Consider the following 21,184-nt stretch of genomic DNA (forward strand, 5'->3'; position numbering starts at 1 on the left):
AGGGAAGAAAAAGAGGGCACGCTCTAGCGGCTGGCCTGAGCGGTGGTAGTAGAATCCGGTGGCGGAGGTCGGCGTCCGGCGATGGTGTGCAGGGTGCGGCGGCTAGGAGTGATAAAGGAGTGGGCATGTCGGAATCCGGCTAGCCTGAGCGATGATGTTTCCCTCTTTTTTTATTTTTTATTTTTTATTTTTTTATTTTTTTAAGTAGACTCACTCAAAACGACGTCGTTTTGAGTGTTAGAATATAACTACAAAATGACGTCGTATTACTTGAACGCCGGAGCATCCACGTCGGCGAATTCCGGGAGTCACGTCAACACCGATTAATGTGTTGGTCAACGCGTGTGCAAATTACAACAAAATTAAAAGGTGATGTATTATGAGGCTATTTTTGAAGGTCATTTGCAATTTGCAAATTCGATGATAATTCATGTATTTTTCGGCTATTAACCCTTTTTCTTTTGTAATGGTTAGCAGTATATTTTTACTCTAATAGGATTCAATATAGTATCTTTCTTTAAAAAAAAATGGAATTAAGTACATCTTTTGATATTACATGCAGAATACAATAATCCTCACGAATTATGGAAAAGTGCAATTTTGTTCTTATATTATCATCGTTTTCTAATTGAGCTTTTATATTTATTGTTTATTATCTTTGAGTTTCTATACTATTATATATTTGCTTTAAATAAATTATTTACTATGTGTAATTTTTGTTCTTTTTTTATATATAAATTACTACTTAACTACTTATTTTTATAAAGAATATATAATTTGTGTATATAATACTTCAAATCATATATGTATATGTTTCAAATAACACATCCATAATAACTACCAAAATTTAAATAATACTCCATCCGTCCACGAAATGAGTACCCATTTGTGGACGGCACGAGTTTTAAGAAATATATGGAGTGTAGTGTGAATAGTTTAATGGTCCTACTTTTTGAGTGTATTAATTAAAGAGATGTGTGGGGTACACTTGCCAAAAAGGGAAATGGGTACTCATTTCGTGGACGGACGAAAAAGGAAATATGGGTACTCATTTCGTGGACGGAGGGAGTAACTAAGAATACATTACATTGTACATAAATTGTAATTTTAATTTTATTGAAGTATTATATATATATATATATATATAATTATACAAAAAATAATTGTACTAATACTTTTGGACTATGTTCTTGAAAGCTCAATAAATATTCTAATTCAAATTTAATTAAATTGAAAGCCTAACATACCATAAAGCCCATTTTTCTTTTGAAGTGGAACCAAAAAGCCCAAAATTTGATTCAATTATTTCGAAAAATGATGATAAAATAGCAGTACTTCACTTAGTATTAGGGCTGGCAATTTTCGACACGACACGAAACCGCACGAAATTAATGAGTTAGTAACACACACGATAAGGTTCGGGTCCTTATCGGGTCGACCTGATAAGGACCTGATAATTTCGGGTCGGGTTCGGGTTGGGTTCGGGTCGGATTCAGGTAACCCGATAGTGATATTATTATTTTTATTAAATATTTATTTTAATTTTTAAATTTTCGATTTCTTAGTTTAGGCCTTAGGGTTTAATTTTAGTTTGGTATATGTTGAATTGTTGATTTATTGGATATGTTGATTGTTGAACATATGTGATGAATTTTGTATTTTTTTTTATATTATTATTCATGTGAATGAATCAAATCAAATTCGCATTGTTATCAGATCATAATCAGATCGTGTCGCTATCGTGTTGTGTCAACCCGATTCAAATCAGGTTGTTATCAGGTCGTAATCAGATCGTGTCGCTATCGGGTCGTGTCAACCCGATTCAAATCGGGTTGTTATCGGGTTCGTGTCGGGTTCGGGTTGGGTTCGGGTTTAGGTTTATCAGGTTGGGTTCGGGTTGGGTTCGAGCATTCCCTTATCAGGTCGGGTTCGGGTTTGGCCTTATCAGGTCGGGTTGATATCAGGTCGACCCGATAGCGATCCGATCCGCACAATTTGCCAGCCCTACTTAGTACCCCCCCCTTTTTTTCCTATGCGCCTCTCTTCACTTTCCCAAATCTCTCAAACTCTGCAAATTAAGAATCCGCCGCATCCAACTTATACTGTCGTCTCCAACTCGTCAACTCCCTCAAGGCTCAACGACTTCATCTAGGCCACACATAATCACCGTCTATTTGTTGTTTGCACTCTTTCCCGGTCTCTCTCTGTCGTCCGACGGTAGCTGCCGCCCAGCCCTCGCCGGCTTGCCCCGTCTCCTTCGACCGACGGCAGAAGTGAGGTAAGGCGGCAGCCTATTAGGGTGTTTTCGAAGTTTGATTTTTTTTTCCGCCTTACTGAAGAATCCATGGATTAAGTCGAACATTTTGTAGATATACAGAAATACTTGAATATTTTGTAAATCTCCAAATAATCAGACATTAGACAAATTACTTGATGCTCATTGCTTTTATTCATGGATAATGTTAAGATGATGTATGAAATCATTTGTTGAAGACAAAAAAACAATATAAAGCCGCCCTAATTTTATTTCTAAATCAGTCTAAATTATGCCGTTTCTTCATCTTCACTCTATTTTTTGTTTTAATTCTTTCATCATAACTCTTCTTCTCTATGCGCCTCCTTTTCCATCTCTTCTTTATTCAGACCCTCTTCTTATTCTTTCTTCTTGCTGGCAGAATGTTTCCTTCTTTTTCATCTCTTTTCTTCAGTTCCTTCTTATTCTTTTATTCTTTCTTCTTGTTGGCAGAATGTTACCTTCTTTTTCGTCTCTTTTCTTCAGTTATCACGGGTTGGTGGTGGTAATAGTAGTGTTGGAGTGACGATGACAATGAAGGATGATTGTTGGTAAATTTGAGAAGCTACGATTAGCAAGTGTGGATCTCTATCGTATTTATAGTGAGTCAAAACGTGGAGGCTACATATTAATTTGTCTAACGGGTTGAATTCGGTCAATTTATTTTTTACACATTTGATATTTTTTGATTAAATAAATGTTAATCATCAATTTTTAATTACATAAAAAATTAAATTTGAATGCAATCTAGATCGTTGTGCAACCCTATATACATAGATAGATTCCTACCAATAAAGTTAGATCCCTCTCACCTAATTGATTTCTCCAATTAAAATAAAAATAAAAATAAAAATAAAATATCTAACTAATAAATTTAGGTGTTTTGCTCAAAGGATGTAGGATTTAAATTCAAATTTGAATTTATGGAACACCGAAATTTTACATACTGATAATCGTCAATTTTTTATTTTTTATTTTTGATAAAATAATCGTCAAAATTGAAAACTGAGAATTCAGATCACCTCCCCCTTTAAACCCTTTAGCAAGAAAGGGAGGAGACAAATTTATTTAAAAATGGTAAATAAATATAGATACATCAATCCCCTTTAAACCCCCACCCTCTCTTCTCTATTATTGTCAGCCGCTGCAAGTCCTCGGTGCCGCTGCCCTTCTTGCTCGAATCGCTGCCCTTCTTGCTCGAATCTACTTGATATCCAAAATCTGAATCCACTCGAATCTACTTGAATTTTTATGCTCTGAATTTTTGTGTGCTGAATCATCACAAACTTGGACAAAATCTGAATTTTTATGCTCTGAATTTCATCAAATTTTTATGCTTGTGAATGTCTGATTTTGTAATTGAATCTACTCTCAGTGCTTACCACAAAAAAATTCCCCGAAATTTAGGTTTTGACAAAATTACCCTTATATATTTTAAGATAAAATCTTTCTTAAAGGTTAACATTGTATATTAAAGGCATTTCCTTTTTATGCAATAACTAGAACGTCCATTCATTCGATGCACGACAAGCATCGAAATTAAATGATATGTTTAAATAATAAAAGAATATTAAATAAATGAAAAATATATTTTAATAATAAAACAAAATAAAACAATCCACATCAATTACTCAATAAAATCTTGAATTTGAAACGTATATTTTCAACTTTGTATAAAGTATAATGATAATTATAATTATTAAATAAATTTAAATTATTTGATAATTAAAATTGACATTACACATTATTATTATTATTATTATTATTATTATTATTATTATTATTATTATTATTATTATTATTATTATTATTATTATTATTATTATTATTATTATTATTATTATTAAGTGTCATAATAAATAAATCAATATTTTCATACAAAAATATAAATAAAAAGTTGTAAAATGTTAATGATGAGAGAAAAATAAAATATTTTTAATTTTAATTTTTCATAATTTATTCATTTAAAATTTATTTTTGATATTTTTTATACCATATTAAAGATTTTTTAACGAACACAAATTTTAGATGTAGTATATTAAATATTTTTTTCATGAATTAAATTTGCTGATGTTTAGAAAAAAAAAATTAAAGAAAAAAAATAGAGAGAAAAATAGTGAAAAAAGTAGTGAAAGAAGAGAGAGAAAAATGAAGGGAATAGTTGGAGGGAAAAACTCATCTTTTATATATTATATAGATTTTTTTTGACAAATATACGCACTATGTAACAAATATATTACTATACTTATATTTTATTTGAGAATTTAATAAAATTAATTAAAACCTAGGGGTTGAAAATAGGGTTGTAAACGAATCGAATCGAGTCGAATATCATAATTTCGTATTCGTATTTGAATACTAACCGAATCGAATCAAATCGAATATTTATATTTCGAATCGAATATTTATCGAATACGAATATCAAAATTCGAATATCGAATTGAATACGAATTATTTGATTAGTTTACAATCGCAATGACGAAGCGCGATTTGTGATGGAATAATGACTTCAATTTAAAATTTCGATTTTATAAATTGTAAAGTTTTACTTTTTAAATTATGGAGAATTGCTTTAATGCATGTATATTATGATTTTTTGCATTTTCCCTTTTTATAATTGTCAATTATTATATAATATTATAATTCTTATATATATAATTAGATATTGATGAATATAAAATTAAATTCATCCAATAAAGTGATGAATCCACCATAAAATTTACTACAATCAAATGGTGAAAATGAGTTCATAATTTATTTTAGCCCCTCCACACACACACATATATACATATATATAATATTTAAATATTTAATTATCTATCTATGCGAATATCGAATCGAATATCATAATTTCATATAAGTATTTGAATACTAATCGAATCGAATAATTTCGAATACGAATAACACAATTTCGAATCGAATCTCGAATCGAGCAAAAATATTCGATTCATTTACAACCCTAGCTGTAAACTCACACACTCTCTCTCTCGCTATCGTCCCTTTCTCTCACAGCTTTATTTGTTTTCCTTAAACCCTCAAACCCAGGCGCTGAGAACCCAAATTTTCAGTTTTCGTAACAGCAGGGCTTCGGCGCGAGGTAAATCTCTCTAAAGTTGGGATTTTGATTCTTGATCTGGTCATGCATCGTATTAAAGAAATGGATTTCTTCCGTGATTGAAAATTGAAGGCATTTTGGCTATTCAACCTTTTTCAGATAATCTATACTTTGTGCTAACTCTCTGCTTGTGATTTGTAATTTTTTGATTTGAAATGTTGGGGGTTTCATACTTTCTTTGGTTTAAGTTTGCGACGAGATAAGTTTTGGAGGTTTTCGAATTTAGTTTTGATTCGTGCAAGAATTCATACAGCATACTGCACAGTTTTATGGCATATATGTTGTTTTATGCAGCTCAATAATGTCAGTGACACCGTATTATCCGATAGAGGAGCTTTGATAGAATTGTAGAATTCTGTTTGAAATTTATGTTTCTACTGCAGTTATAACCATCATATACCTAGAGCATACATTGTTTGAGTTGCACACAACATTGCCTTATTCATATTATCTCGAAAATCTTTTAATTCTCGTCTTATCAGGTTTTGACTGTTAATCCTTTATAATTGAGATGGGCTTGACACGGGGCATGAAGCGTCCGGTTGAAATTCTATACAAAAGACTGAGTAGTCCGGTCAATCACAGTCATGGTTCTGCTTTTGCGCACAACAAAGGAGCGTTATTTACTATGCTCTCGGAGAGAAATGCAGCTGGAGTTCCAAACTATTCCAAATGTATCAATGGCTTTGGAATACACTTCACTCGGAATTACTCATCCGAAGTATCTTCATCTGAACAAGTTAATCTCATAAAACAACTGAGGGAGAGAACAAGTGCTCCAATAAAGGAAGTGAAATCCGCTCTTGTTGCTTGCGACTGGGATATTGGTGAGCCTACAAATATGCCTTCTTTCCTTTTCTTTTCAAATTTGTATCTGTGCATGCATGATTTATGACGTGTTGTTGCAGAGATTGCATTGATTCTTTTTCTTTTCAAATACTTATTTTGTATCTGTGCATGCATAGTTTATGACGGGTTGTTGCAGAGGCTGCACAGAAGGAGTTAAGGAAAAGAGTCTTTTTCTTTTCAAATACTTATTTTGTATCTGTGCATGCATAATTTATGACGGGTTGTTGCAGAGGCTGCACAGAAGGAGTTAAGGAAAAGAGGTGTTGCACTTGCATCAAAGAAATCTTCTCGAACTGCTGCCGAGGGTTTTCTTGCATTGGCTCAGGATGAGAAGAAGGCGGTACTTGTTGAACTCAACTGTGAAACTGACTTTGTCGCTAGGAATGAAATATTTCAGCATTTGGTATGTATAGTGTTCAACTGATCTCATTTGCTCTCTATTATTTCACTGTAAGCTGGCTTCACTATCACTATAAATTGGCTACTATCTTTGTATTAAGTAATATTCTGTAATCATAAAATGGCATCATATTGGCTAGTATTTTTTTTATTAAGTAATATCCGGTAAACAGAAAAAGACATCATATACTTCAAGGATCTTTTGTTTCCAAGATTAAGTTTTCATTTATGATTCCCGATGTTTGCAGTTATTCCGTTCCTTTTTCTTGATCTGTTCACGAATATATCTTTTGTGCAAACTATGATTCTTCTAGGCCTTATGCTTGGCAAAGTCTGCGTTAGTGCTCGAAGGTTCTCCACAAGCATCTGCAACTATTCCAGTCAGTCCTGAGTCTCTGGAGGTGAGTAACTTTCTTAGGAATGTATGGAAAAGAGCACACATTTCTTGACTAGGGATGATGGTACTATTTGTTTTTCCATTGCCCTATATTCTAACTTCAAATTCTACTTATTTTTCTTGTGAAAATCTCACTATGTTATTCCTCAGGTTTAATTAAAGTTCATGGTTCCTATTATATTACTTTTATAGGATTTAAAGATAAACTTTGACCATCCTAAGTTAACTGGAGAGAAAACAGTTCAAAATGCAATTACTGAGGTGGCTGTAATGACGGGCGAGAATGTAAAACTTGGAGGGGGTTTTGCAATATCTGCACCTTCATATGGTGTTGTGTCTACGTATCTTCATACAAGTCCCATGCCAGGTAACTTTCTATTTTGTTGTAAAGGTTTGACCTAATTTCTTGTACGAGTCTTCTCTTACTAATACGAGGAACTGATACATGTGTCTTTTCAAATATTGGAATTAATTAATATGAAATGCTATGTCATTTCTAATATTAAATCGAAAGTTTAGGTATAGGACGCATTGCTGGACTTTTATCTCTTGAGGTAGAGGATAAGGATGCTCCTTTGGATGCTGTTCAGCGCGTTGGATCACAAATAGCAATGCATTTGGTTGCTGCGAAACCATTGTTCCTGACGAAGGAAGATGTTTCTTCTGATGCACTTGGCAATGAACGTGATATTCTTAGGTCTCAGGTACTTGTTGGATATTTTATCATCTTGTTGTGGCAATCTTTTAAGACACAACTTCTAGATATGGTTAACTAAAAATATATGTCATTACCTTCAATTGTACTAGTGTGAGACTGGATGGTCTAGATTTTATGTTTGAGGATGTTAGCTTTTAACCCTCTCCGTAAAATTCTCTGTCCAAGTCATGGAGCTTCTAAATGTAAATCTTCATTGCCGTGGATGTCAATATTTCAGTATTGGAAGTAAATGTATGTTGCTATATTACGCAGGCAGAAAAAACGGGGAAGTCTCAGATGGCTATAGATAAAATGGTTGAAGGTCGACTAAGAAAGTATTTTGAGGAAGTAGTTCTCTTGGAGCAGAAGTTTATCGTGGATGATTCAGTAAACATAACAGTGAGTTGGCCTTTGAAATTTCCTGTCTTCTCTCTGGCTTGTAATTTTACCTCAACTATTTGATTGATAAAGCATCCCATGCTTGATTCTTCTAAAGCTAAATGGAATAACGATGGAAGGGTTACAAATGATTATTATAAGGCTCTTTTAGCTGTTGATCTGTAGCATTACTGCAGCTTTTATGTCCTATTGATGGTGCTCAAATTACGAAGCATTGGCTTACAAGTCAAATGCTACTCAAATTTGAGAAGTCTCTGTGTATGACAATAGTTGGCTTAAAACCAATTATGAGTATAACTTCTCACAGGAGACTTCTTTTTAGTAGCATTACCTACGGTTGTGTGGCGTGTAGAATGGTTTTGTGGACTATGTTTGCAACTTTACGGTTTATATCATTAATACATCATGTCACTATTGCAGAAAGTGCTGGAGAATTTGTCAAAGGAAGTTGGATCCACCGTGAAGATCGGGAACTTTCTCAGAGTTGAAGTTGGTGAAGGGGTTAAGAGGTAATTTCTGTCTACATTTATACTCTTACTTCATAAACATGGATAATGTAGTAAGTAAACATTTGGTATTTCTTGGTTTATGTCATTACATATATTATCACAATTTGACCATCATATCTTTTCTAAAGCTCATTCTTGATCCACTCCGTTCTTTTATCGTGCCTCCTTCCCGTTCCCTTTGTTTGTCTTCAAGCAGACTTCTTCCTTCATCATCTTCTCCAAAATGAAGCCATTCATTGTGTATACATTATTTTTGTATTCATCGTGTAAACAGAGGATTAAACGTTTCACGCTCATGTAACTTATTTCGTGCATCCGTAAAAAACAGGAAAACATAAAAGAAGTACAAAACAAGGATTACAAGTCGAGATTGTTGGTTGCTTTTTTGTTTTTTCATCTGTTTCTCTCCCTTATTCCTACACATCTGATTGGCTTTCTATGTACAGGCTCGAAGCTGCCGGTGCAACAGAACCTCTGTCTCAGACTGCTTAAAGACGGGAGCAAACCCGTCCGTGTTAACATCACAGAGATCGGGGCGAATAGCTTTCTATAACATTGAGAATATTAGGACCTTTATGCATAACGCCTGAGGGATTTCAAGGTGATTTTTGAGGTGTCACTGTATTTTTGCACATTTCTCAACTTTGATAAATTTTGCTAAATATCTAGGAGATAGTTAGAACTAGAATAATCACCATTTTCCATTTGCATTTTCATCTTGCAATCTAGCATTATGGCATGTCCTAGGTGAACTACATGATTTATGATCCAATAACATGTTTTATTATGTCCATAAAAGTTACAAAAAATTGTGATTTTTATTTTGAATTTACCCAAAGTGCTACACCTTCAAATAAATGAAAACAAATAAATAGGTATTTCCGCTGCTATTCCCACAATAAAGTTTACGATGGAATAAAATAAATATATGACGACGTACTTATATTGTCGAGCTCTGAAATCACTCTATGTCTCTAACTAATAATGGTGAGACTATTAGTCTGTGAATCATACTAACTCGTGTTTCATCAGCATTAGTACACCTATACGTGCAACACGAGCGTTATTCTTAAATAATAATTTAAATAAATAAATATAAAAATAAAATATTGTGTGTAAGTTAATAGAATTTTAAGTCATTTCTTGATTTTGCACTTTTGGCACTGCAACGTATAATTAATCATGTATAAAAATTGGTCTTGACAAAAATAAACCAACATGAGAAAGAGATAGATGATCTTGACTTTTATCGTAATTGGATAAGTGACAATTAGAGGGAATTTTCATCGTTCAAACTTAAATGATAATTTTGGATCACCATGAGTCAATGATTTTTTTTTGGAATTAGAAACTTTTTTATTTGCATTATTTCCTATAAGAATTGCGCTTCCAAAACATCGTATCCCCGTTTTGTTATCATCAATCGACTTTTATTACACAATTCATTTGCATGATCATTATTTCTTAACAACATAACTGGAGTTCCAACCTTTAAGTATATTTCAAGTATATTTCATGATGTGGTATACTCTTGAATATTTGATGTTATTCAAGAATTATAGAGTACGTACATGTAGTACCAAAAACATAAATAAAATTAATCAATATTTGGTTTCCTAATTTTAAAAATATATCATTAAGTATTAAGTTATAAATATGTAATATGTTTAGTTATTTAAGTATTAAGTTGCAAATATTTATAATGTTTTTGGTAATTTAATATTAATACTATAAATAATATAACATTAAATAAATTTTAAAAAATAAGAAAATATATTGATATAAGAAACATATCTGAATTCGTAACTTGAAAATATATTACTAAATTAGTAAAGTGTAAATTCATTATATACTTAATTTTAATTTAAAAAAACTATTATTTAACGTATGGTAAACAAAAGTATAAATAAAATAAATATAAAAATATCGAGAAAAATAATTTTATTATCAACCCAACAATTTGTCTTAAAATAGTTATTATATGTTGTTAATTTAATACTAATAAGTATGTAAATAGTGTATATCATATTATTATTATTATTATTATTCAAAAACATAATTAGAAATAATATACAACATTGCATGCACAATTCCGCCCATTCAAATTCTGCAATACAAAAAAGAAATAAAACTTGAATTCAAATCCCATAAAAAACAGTTTACTAAACTTGTGTTCAGAACTTTCGAAAAAGTCGGTCAATTAAAATTTTAAAAATGGGCGGCAGTTATTGGTAGGAAAATATAGCCGTTAGACTGCTCTTTTATAAATGTCGTTGACTGTGACTAATTGGAAATTTATTCTCGAACTAACACTTAGGATGTGTTTGCTTTTTATCCCTCTAAATAGAGGGATAATATAATGTGATATAAATTTATCACTTAAAGTGAGGATCACATTTTTTATATTATTTGATTTGAGGGATAATATATTTATCCACTCGTTATAAAGTGACATAAAATTATACCACCATTTTTAGGGGTATAAAATTATCCCTTTCTCAAGGGATAAAGAGCTATTCGAAAAATTATACAACCTATTTGAATTTTTTCATACATCAAAGTAAACGAGGTATAATATGATAAATGTAGTTATCATTTCCTTATACCTCAAAGCAAACACATTACGATATGAAATTCTATTCTCATGTTGGAAAAATGATGCGTATCCAAACGCGTCGTTTTCTTCTCCATCATCATGCTTGTTTGAAACCCTCTTCACTCTCCTTTATAAAAAAATCGTCTTACAAGGCGTTTGGGTAAACTTACTTTTGAGAGCTTAATTAGATTAATTATAAGATATTTTAAAAATTTATAAAATATAATGTATAAGATGATGTTTACTTTACGTGATTAATAAGATATATAATTGAGTATTTTTATTTCCAATACTAAGATTTTTCTTTGAAATGATTTCGTACTTCTACCATTAATCGTGTCTAGAATTTAATTTACCTATATTTTCATTTGTTCGAATAAAATTTTAGTATTCATTTTTTTTTTGGCCTTCTTGATTACCTGAAATTGAACAATAAAGGGGTAATTGCCTGTAAATCCATAACGTTTACTCAGAATTGGTTTTTGCTCCCATTTTCGAAGGTGTGGCCCCTAAATACATAACCTTTTATTTTGTCTCGTTTTTCTCCTATCACCGGTTTTTTTCTTACGCCGGCGCCGGAAATTACACCGTGGCAGCCGGAAATTGACACATGGACATATTATTAACATGTGGAATAATTTTTTTTTTAAAAAAAAACAAAATTCTCCCAACTTCATCATCTTCTTCCCCTTCCTCCCCTCCCCCCACCCTCTGCCAGCCCCTCTGCCGCCTGCGACGGCGCCCGCCACCCCCTTCCTCTCCTCGGCTCAGCGGCGACGTGGTGGCTATTTCGCTGGAGGGGAGCCAAGGCAAACGCACGGCGACGGCGGCGAACCTAGGCGTCAACCTCACCAAGTTTCGTCAGCCCTTCCCACCACCACCACCAAATTCCGTCAGCCCTTCCCACTATCAAATCCGCCATTTTCGCCCCATTTCCGAGGAAGAGAGCTTCACCCAATTCCCCTTCCGCCATTTCCTTCCAGACCTTGAATCTTCCCCAGATCTAAACCCTTAAATCCGAAGCCCTAAATCCCAAAATCCGGTCTCCACCCTCGTCTCACACACTCCTCATTCTCAGGTAACGTCTTCCGCCGCCGCTGGAGTTCCGGTGGGGAGCAGCCGCTTCCCTCTCTACTGATTTTCACAAATTGACAGCGAAGTATCCTTCGCCTATGAACTACCCTTTCGCCTGCTATGCTACTAAAAAATATCGTTCGTGAACGGAGCTCGCGAGAGAGGTGAACGGACGAAAGGGGTGGCGTCCTCGGCCGGGCACGTCTTCGTCGGCGTGTGGTGGAAGCGGCAGGTGGGGGGGAAGGAGAAAGGGGGAAGAAGACGATGGGGTGGGGGGGGGATTTTGTTTTTATTTATTTATTTTATTTTTTTATTCCACATGTTAATAATATGTCCATGTGTCAATTTTCGGCTGCCACCTTGTCAATTCCGGCTGCCACGGTGTAATTTCCGGCGCCGGCATAAGAAAAAATCGGTGATAGGAGAAAAACGAGACAAAATAAAAGGTTATGTATTTAGGGGCCACACCTTCGAAAATGGGAGCAAAAATCAATTCCGAGTAAACGTTATGAATTTACAGGCAATTACCCCAACAATAAAGTTTATATTTGAAAATGTTATTTTATATTTTTTTTAATACGAGTTATTAGCCTGTAAATACACGAACTATTTATATTTTCTAAAATTTAATATGACTTTTATTTTTAGCCCAAAAATACATGAACTTAACATTTTTTCTTATTTTTGACATCGACAAGAAAAAATTCTAATTTACTATTAACGTGAAGGCCGGTATACCATATCATTCACTCTCTATTCAAAATAATGAATCAAATTACTCTATTCAAGTGCATATTTTGTAGTCCACATTATGTATTTCGACCTCCACCTCAACAATAAATAGAGTTTTTTTATATCGATGTCAAAAATTAGAAAAAAATATTAAGTTCGTATATTTGTGAGTTAATAATAAAAGTCATATTAAATTTCAAAAAATATAAAAAGCTCATGTATTTACTGGCTAATATATAACCCTTTTAATACACTTCACATTTTGCAAACGAAAGATTATTGGCACGCGTACACTCAACCTAATCATCACATTATTCATTAAAGAATATATTTTTTTTCTTCACAATACAAAAAAGTAACTAAATATCTATTAATATATTTTAATGACTTGGGCTGTCAAATGTAACGTAATTTTTTTAATTAGTGGATTCGTTTTAACCACTAATGTGACCAATGATTATCCTTAAGAAATTAATTTATGTTGCATGTCAATTACTCCTTCAATCCCGCGAAACTTGAGCAGTATTCTTTTTTAGGTTATTCTACGAAATTTGAGCATTTTTTTCATATGATAAAAGTTTTTCCCTTATTCACATTTTTCACTTTTTCACCTACCATACTTAATACGCAAAATACTAATTCTTTAAAATTTGTGCCAAAAATAAATTGCTTAAACTTCATAGGACGAAGGTAGTATTACTTAAGAAATAGAGATGTGTTTTTGTTGTGCCTGGTTCGCTATCATAATGTTTTACTATTAATATATATGTGACTGTGAAACATTTCATATGCTTACACATATAAGGTTGTAATGAAACACTATGTCACCGCCCACAAAAAATGTCCTAAACATTGTGTTTGGCCGGTTCTTTTATCACTCGGGCGGACATATTTTTTTGTACTGTCTCATGGGTTTTAAAAAGCCCGAGGCGCACGAGGCGCAAACATGCCTCGGAGCCTAGGCGCAAGGCTTTAAGCGCAGGCGCGGGCTTTTCGTAGGCGAGGCGCAGTAAAGCCTAAAAAATTCTAATATATTTACCTACATTATATTTTATACCAAAAACACAACTTAAAACCACAAATAGTACTTAAACACACATATACTTAATCCAAAACACACAAACACTTAATCTAAAACACACAAATACTTAAGTTTTAAAATACGCAAGTCTAAAAGTATGATCAAATATCAAACAAGTAATCAATAATCATCATCCTCAAGCCCATCATCCTCAAATGCGTCATCCCCATCTCCATCATCTTTGTCTTCACCAATGTCCTCTTCCATCTCATTCACTTCCCTCTCCTCATCCGCATCTTCGTCCTCATCTAAAAGCCTTCTCGAACTCGAAGCAACTACACTCTTTCCTTTATCAACTCTAGATGCCCGTCTAGTGCTATAAATAGGATCATTAGCTCCCGAAGCCTTACTAACGACATTCCATGTCAAATCACCATCCTCAAACACAAGATCATCTTCATTAGAAGATTTCCCATCCATATGTCCAACCAACCATTTATTGCTATCATCAATCTCTTCTAATAGAATAGGATCTATTGTGTCTTTCCTCTTGTATCGCCTTTCCAAAGTACGATTATACTTCACATAAACCAATTTATTGAGCCGATCTTGTGCCAATCGGTTTCTCTTTTTGGTATGAAGCTATAAAAATATAAAAGATAATAGGTTAAAATCATATTTATGTATTATAGTCAAAGTAAAATAAAATAATAGCTTACATGATCAAAGACACTCCAATTTCTCTCACATCCGGTAGCACTACAAGTGAGGCTAAGAACTTTTATCGCAAATGATTTGAGGTTGGGACTTGAAGATCCATAACAAGACCACCAATCAGCTATAGACATTTTAAAAATGACGGTTTGTTAGAATATGAAACATTAATTAATTCAACACTTAATTAGATTTTCAAATATAAAATGTTACCTGGTGATTTGACCTTTCTATGTCTAATTGTCATTGCATTTCCAAATAGACCCTCTGCATTTTTGTAGGCATCCAACTCAACCATGACCTTGTCTTGAGTTGCTTCACCAGGAATCAACCTTTGAATGCATTCATACAAGCCTTGCTCAATCTCTTGGCAACTCACTTGATCCGGATTATCATAATAGATTTCCGGATTAAGAAAGTATCTGGCCGCATGTAAAGGACGGTGAAGTTGGCAATCCCATCTTTTATCAATGATCCCAAACGCTTCTTTGTAATGCTCCTCCTTGTAACCAAAACTCTTAGCAATAGCCTCCTTAGCTCTAACCATAGCTTCATAAATGTACCCCATAGCCGGTTTTTTATCCCCATCAACCATCCGAAGTACCGTCACAAGAGGACCTCCCAACTTAAGAGCATACAACACATTCCTCCAAAATGTGTCTTGCAAAATATAAGCTGTCACCTTCTTTCCCCCCGCTTCCTTTGCCCACTTTGAAGCATTCCACTCTTTCGAAGTCACCATCTTCCTCAAATTGTTATTTTGCTTATGATATTGTGCAAGAGTGATAAAGGAAGTTGCAAACATTGTGACCGCCGGTTGATGCAAATTCCTTTGATTTGTGAATCTTCTCATCATGTTGACAACGGTGACGTGGTTATATATATAACCATTCATGAAGATCGCCTTCTTGAGGGCATTCTTGATCTTTGGAAGCTTTCCAATATCCTCCAACATCAAGTCCACGCAATGTGCGGCATATGGAGTCCAATAAAGATGTGGTCTTTTTGTCATAAGCAATTTCCCTATCATAAAAGATTAAAAGCTTTAATACTTAAGAAAATAATAAAGTGATTGTATAAAATTGAAGATGATTTAAATTTCTTACCCGCTTTGACATAGTTAGATGCATTATCCGTCACCACTTGCACAACATTTGCCTCTCCAACTTCCTCAACAATAGAATCAAGCATTTGAAACAAAGTGATTGCATCTTTCACAACTTCGGATACTTCCACCGATTTGATGAACACGGGCCCTTTTGGAGAATTGACAAGGAAGCTCACAATATCCTTTTGCACCACCGAATCACGCCATCCATCCGAAGTACCGTCACAAGAGGACCTCCCAACTTAAGAGCATACAACACATTCCTCCAAAATGTGTCTTGCAAAATATAAGCTGTCACCTTCTTTCCCCCCGCTTCCTTTGCCCACTTTGAAGCATTCCACTCTTTCGAAGTCACCATCTTCCTCAAATTGTTCTTTTGCTTATGATATTGTGCAAGAGTGATAAAGGAAGTTGCAAACATTGTGACCGCCGGTTGATGCAAATTCCTTTGATTTGTGAATCTTCTCATCATGTTGACAACGGTGACGTGGTTATATATATAACCATTCATGAAGATCGCCTTCTTGAGGGCATTCTTGATCTTTGGAAGCTTTCCAATATCCTCCAACATCAAGTCCACGCAATGTGCGGCATATGGAGTCCAATAAAGATGTGGTCTTTTTGTCATAAGCAATTTCCCTATCATAAAAGATTAAAAGCTTTAATACTTAAGAAAATAATAAAGTGATTGTATAAAATTGAAGATGATTTAAATTTCTTACCCGCTTTGACATAGTTAGATGCATTATCCGTCACCACTTGCACAACATTTGCCTCTCCAACTTCCTCAACAATAGAATCAAGCATTTGAAACAAAGTGATTGCATCTTTCACAACTTCGGATACTTCCACCGATTTGATGAACACGGGCCCTTTTGGAGAATTGACAAGGAAGCTCACAATATCCTTTTGCACCACCGAATCACGCCATCCATCGGATAAAATAGAACATCCCTTTGTGGCCCATTCTTTCTTGAACTCCAACACTTTGGTGTCCGTGTCTTCCACTTCCTTTTGAAGAAAATGAACTCTTAGCTCATACATGCTCGGTGGTTCCAATCCGGGACCATATTGTCCAATTTCTTCAACCTTGTTCTTGAAACTATCACTAGTGGCCGGATGGAAAGGAATAGCATTGTCATAAAAGAACCTTGCAATTGCTTTACAAGCTCTTTCCCTACATAACTTGTCACTAGCACCAAAGACTCCTTTTCTTTCTTTTCTTCCCTTCAATACTTCATGAGTTTGAGAACTAGGTTGGCTACAAGCAAGATAAACATCTAAAGGACCTTTCATCCTCTTTGGAGCCGGGGCCTTCTTACTCGTCATGGTACGTGAGCTACCTCCAATTTCCATCTCTTCATCATCTTCTTCATCATCAACATCTTCAACACATTGAGGTGGATTTTTAGCAAAATGCTTCATCACTTTGCTAGTTGCTTTCTTTATCATATAAGCATTCACTTCTACTCGAACATGTTCCGGAGCCTTAGGACATTTCTTTGCATTCCTATAACCACCCACTATATGTTGTTTCATGCGAAATGCTCATCCATTTGTCACTTTTAGACAAAATTGACAAGTCCACGCATAAGGATTGTTTGGATTCGGTGTCCCATATTTTCTAGCCGGATCCCGCTCATCATCATCCCCCGTTGATGATGATACACGGGACTTACCCGAAGACATTGAGATTTTGAGAGTAAAATTGAAATTAAAAAAATAAAATTTATTCAATTATAAATTTATAATATCAATCAAAACTGAAATTATAAAAAAGAACTTAAAAAACTGAATGTAGTTAACTACAATATTGAAACTGAAATTAAAGAAACTAAACAAACTTAAAGCCTACCAAACTAAACTAAAGAAATTAACAAAACTCACCTAGAGGCTGGTGGCGGCGGAGGCTGGCTGGCAGCGCCGGTAGGTGAGCAAAGGGGGGGAAGGACGCAGAGGAGAGAAGAGAGGAGAAAGGGAGGCTGCTGTGTTATGTTTTAATTTTAAAAAAAGTGTAACTTAAAACCCTAAACCTAATTCTACAAAAGGCGTGCGCCCTAGGGAAAGCGCGCCTGGGTGCGCTTTTAACGCCTTTCTACGCCTCTGCTGCGCCTCTTGTAGGCTGCAGCGCCTACATAAAAAAAGCCCACCACCCATGCGCCTTGCTTAAGGCGCGCGCCTGGGCGCGCTTTTTTAAACCCAGACTGTCTCACGATCGATCAGCTAGTTATTTCGTAATTTATAAAAAAATTACTTCTTACGATTATTTAATAATATTTTTTTCTAATTGAATAGGCAAATATCTCCTATCTTCGTCCAGAAACTATTAACCAGGACGTCGTCGTTAGGGGTGTGCAGCGGGTCGGATTCGAACCGATCCGTCAGGTCCTATTTTGAGAGGACGGACCGACCCGGTCCGAAAAATGTGTGCGGGCTGACTCGGACCGAACCCAAGAAACGGGTCCGGTTCGGTCCGGGTTCGACTCGTCGAGGTCGGAGTAATTTTTTTTTCCTGTTTCGCACTTAATTTTCATGCATAAAACATAATAAATACGATACCAACACATATCAATATCATAGTTCCATCATTCGCAATCCACAATCACAACAAAAAAACATAAATCAAAATCAATCCTCCTTTAGGTTTTAAATTTTCTTGAAATTTAATATTATTAATATTATTATAAATATTAAATATATAAAATAAATAATTAATTTTTAATGATATGGGTCAGTCCGGGTCAGTCCGGGTCTCGACCCGAACCGACCCGGAAAAAAATTGATCCTAAGAATTAGACCCGACCCAGATCATACATATACAATGGGTCGGTTCGGTCCGGTTCGGGTTTGCTCACCCCCAGTCGTCGTGAGCACCTACTACAAGGAAAATGATTTTCCGAAACTCATGCGCACGTTATCAAGTATTGGTGGTGATCAATTGATTGGTAGGTTTAGAGCATCGGTTTTGGGCATTTTACGGATTGCTCAAGACTTGAAGCCACTGGTATAATACGTCGTACCAAAAATATATTGGTTGATGAACAAGTTGTTATAACTTTGCATATTTTAGCTCATCACCAAAAGCAAAGAACGGCATGAGTTAATTTTGAGTGTTCTAAGGAAATAATTTATAGAAATTTTAGACAAGTGATAAACTTTATAATTTCACTTCAATGAGAGTTACTTAAAAAACCTGAACCAATACTTGATGGTTGTACACACGAGAGGTGAAAATGGTTTAAGGTATGCATTTACTTTTAATTTCTTAATTAGCTTATATGTAAAATCAATATACTTATTTTTGTTTTTTGGCAGGGGTGCTTATGAGCACTAGATGTTACCCATATCAAAGTTCGTGTTCCTAGAGAATGCAAACCTAGATATCGAACATGAAAAAATGAAATTGCTACCAATGTGTTAGGAGTATGCTCCATGGATATGCAGTTTATCTATGTTTTATCTGGATGGGATCAGCGGCTGATGGGAAAGTGTTAAGAGATGCAATCAGTAGGCGAAATAGTTTGGTCGTTCCTTGTGGTAAGATTGTTATCACACTTTAAAAAATGTAAAAGGACTGTACAAAAAATAATCAAAACTAACACATGACTATATGATTGATAATGTTCATATTATTTGGTGGACGCTGGATACACAAATAGTGAAGGATTTCTTGCACCATTTCGAGGTCAAAGATACCATTTGAATGATTGGAGTGATAGACACGAACCTACAGCCAAAGAATTCTTTAATATGAAGCATTCTTCAGTTAGAAATGTGATAGAAAGAATGTTTAGCTTATTAAAGAATCTTTGGGGTATCCTTAGAAGTCCTTCATTCTATCCAATAAAGTTTCACAACCGGATCATCCTCACATGTTGTTTGTACTTCTATTAAAGCTCCTCTATCGGATAATATGGTCTCACTGACAATATTGAGTTGCATAAAACAACATATATGCCAATTCAAAATATATATATATATATATATATATATATATATATATATATATATATATATATATAGGGGCGCGCTCCAGTGAGACCCCCTATTTTTCGTGTAATATGAGTACAATGAATAAGACATATAATACTAATGAACAAAACGTATATCTAATGAACAAGATGTATATACTGATGAAAAATAAAATTTAAAAAATTCGTAATGAATAAGACATATATACTGATGAACAGAGCCGTATATACTGATGAACAATGCAGTATATACTGATGAATAACAAAATTTAAAATATTCTGCTCCTTCCAGGATTCGAACCCTGCGAAAAAAAATCACCCTCTATATACAATATCAACCATAGGATTGATAAAATAAACGCACCAGATCGTGCCCTAGATCTCATTAAAATTAGGGGGTCTCATTGGAGCGGCCCCCTATATATATATATATATATATATATATATATATATATATATATATATAGGGAGAGGTTCAAGAAAGAACCATAAATAAAAAAAGAACGGAGAACCATTTTCAGCCATTCGATCATCAAGATCTACGGTGGATGCATCATCTTGTTGGATGAATATAGAACCTGGGTTCGAATCCTGAAGGGAGCATTTTTTTTAAAAATTTTTTAGTGCATTAATTTTAACAGCGAATACATTAATTTTTACAGTGAATGCATTAGATTTGATGGTTCTCCCGTTCTCACAAATAATGTAGTTCTCTCTAGAACCACACCCTATATATATATATATATATATATATATATATATATATATATATATATAGGAAGAGGTTCTAATAAAAACCTCTGTTAAAATGAGAACTAGGAACCTAATCTTGACCTTATAAATATTAGATCCAATGGTTAGGATTTAGTCAACAAAAGAAACTGTGCATCTATTATATTTTACTGTGCAATTAAAAAATATGCAATTTATGCAATTGAAACCAACAATGCAAAATACTCAAGCAAATCGAAATTGTGCATCTATGCAATTGAAACTGTGCATCTATGCATCTGTAGTTTAATCTCAACCCTCTATTTTATTTAAATCAATGGTTTTAAATTGGTTCCTAGTTTTCATCTTAAGAAGGGTTTTTATATTAACCCTACCCTATATATATATATATATATATATATATATATATATATATATATATATGCCATAAAACTGTGCAGTATGTTGTATGAATTCTTGCACGAATCAAAACTTAATTCGAAACCCTCCAAAACTTATCTCGTCACAAACTTAAACCAAAGAAAGTATGAAACCCCCAACATTTCAAATAGAAAAATTACAAATCACAAGCAAAGAGT

At 34.1% G+C, this 21,184-nt stretch overlaps 3 protein-coding genes across 5 annotated transcripts; 1 reads left to right on the forward strand and 2 right to left on the reverse strand.

Moving 5' to 3' along the window:
• The first annotated feature begins 2,028 nt into the window (after positions 1 to 2,028).
• On the forward strand, positions 2,029 to 9,456 carry LOC131021611 (elongation factor Ts, mitochondrial-like). Of its 3 annotated transcripts, XM_057950869.1 has the most exons (10): positions 2,029 to 2,278; positions 5,306 to 5,390; positions 5,891 to 6,235; positions 6,488 to 6,660; positions 6,971 to 7,057; positions 7,246 to 7,420; positions 7,573 to 7,757; positions 8,024 to 8,149; positions 8,570 to 8,658; positions 9,105 to 9,456. In XM_057950869.1, exons 3-10 carry the CDS (start codon positions 5,920 to 5,922, stop codon positions 9,148 to 9,150), a joined length of 1,197 nt encoding a protein of 398 aa, XP_057806852.1. In that variant the 5' UTR covers positions 2,029 to 2,278; positions 5,306 to 5,390; positions 5,891 to 5,919; the 3' UTR covers positions 9,151 to 9,456. The 3 variants fall into 3 exon arrangements, with proteins under 3 accessions (XP_057806852.1, XP_057806853.1, XP_057806851.1); XM_057950870.1 differs by lacking the exon at positions 5,306 to 5,390; XM_057950868.1 differs by lacking the exon at positions 2,029 to 2,278 and having other exon boundaries at positions 5,239 to 5,390.
• Positions 9,457 to 14,261: 4,805 nt separating this feature from the next.
• LOC131023422 (uncharacterized) lies at positions 14,262 to 16,072 on the reverse strand. The gene is made up of 4 exons (XM_057952963.1): positions 15,902 to 16,072; positions 15,009 to 15,818; positions 14,801 to 14,919; positions 14,262 to 14,723 (listed from the first exon to the last, which is right to left on the reverse strand). Exons 1-4 carry the CDS (start codon positions 15,984 to 15,986, stop codon positions 14,262 to 14,264), a joined length of 1,476 nt encoding a protein of 491 aa, XP_057808946.1. The 5' UTR covers positions 15,987 to 16,072.
• A 3-nt stretch (positions 16,073 to 16,075) lies between these two features.
• Positions 16,076 to 17,666, reverse strand: LOC131023423 (uncharacterized). Its single transcript, XM_057952964.1, has 2 exons — positions 16,626 to 17,666; positions 16,076 to 16,542 (listed from the first exon to the last, which is right to left on the reverse strand). Exons 1-2 carry the CDS (start codon positions 17,440 to 17,442, stop codon positions 16,076 to 16,078), a joined length of 1,284 nt encoding a protein of 427 aa, XP_057808947.1. The 5' UTR covers positions 17,443 to 17,666.
• Positions 17,667 to 21,184: the final 3,518 nt, after the last annotated feature.

This window comes from Salvia miltiorrhiza, chromosome 4, assembly GCF_028751815.1.
Source record: "Salvia miltiorrhiza cultivar Shanhuang (shh) chromosome 4, IMPLAD_Smil_shh, whole genome shotgun sequence".
Classification (NCBI taxonomy): Eukaryota; Viridiplantae; Streptophyta; class Magnoliopsida; order Lamiales; family Lamiaceae; genus Salvia; species Salvia miltiorrhiza.

Bases quoted from the DNA above. Each gene is read 5' to 3' on its own strand.
- LOC131021611 (XM_057950869.1), top strand. From the start codon at position 5,920: ATGGGCTTGACACGGGGCATGAAGCGTCCGGTTGAAATTCTATACAAA. The intron at 7,058-7,245 runs GTGAGTAACTTT...TTACTTTTATAG, and splicing joins TCAGTCCTGAGTCTCTGGAG to GATTTAAAGATAAACTTTGA. The intron at 7,758-8,023 runs GTACTTGTTGGA...TATATTACGCAG, and splicing joins GTGATATTCTTAGGTCTCAG to GCAGAAAAAACGGGGAAGTC.
- LOC131023422 (XM_057952963.1), bottom strand. From the start codon at position 15,986: ATGCTTGATTCTATTGTTGAGGAAGTTGGAGAGGCAAATGTTGTGCAA. The intron at 14,920-15,008 runs GTAACATTTTAT...AAATGTCTATAG, and splicing joins TAGAAAGGTCAAATCACCAG to CTGATTGGTGGTCTTGTTAT. The intron at 14,724-14,800 runs GTAAGCTATTAT...ATATTTTTATAG, and splicing joins ATTGGAGTGTCTTTGATCAT to CTTCATACCAAAAAGAGAAA.
- LOC131023423 (XM_057952964.1), bottom strand. From the start codon at position 17,442: ATGAAACAACATATAGTGGGTGGTTATAGGAATGCAAAGAAATGTCCT. The intron at 16,543-16,625 runs GTAAGAAATTTA...CTTTTATGATAG, and splicing joins ATCTAACTATGTCAAAGCGG to GGAAATTGCTTATGACAAAA.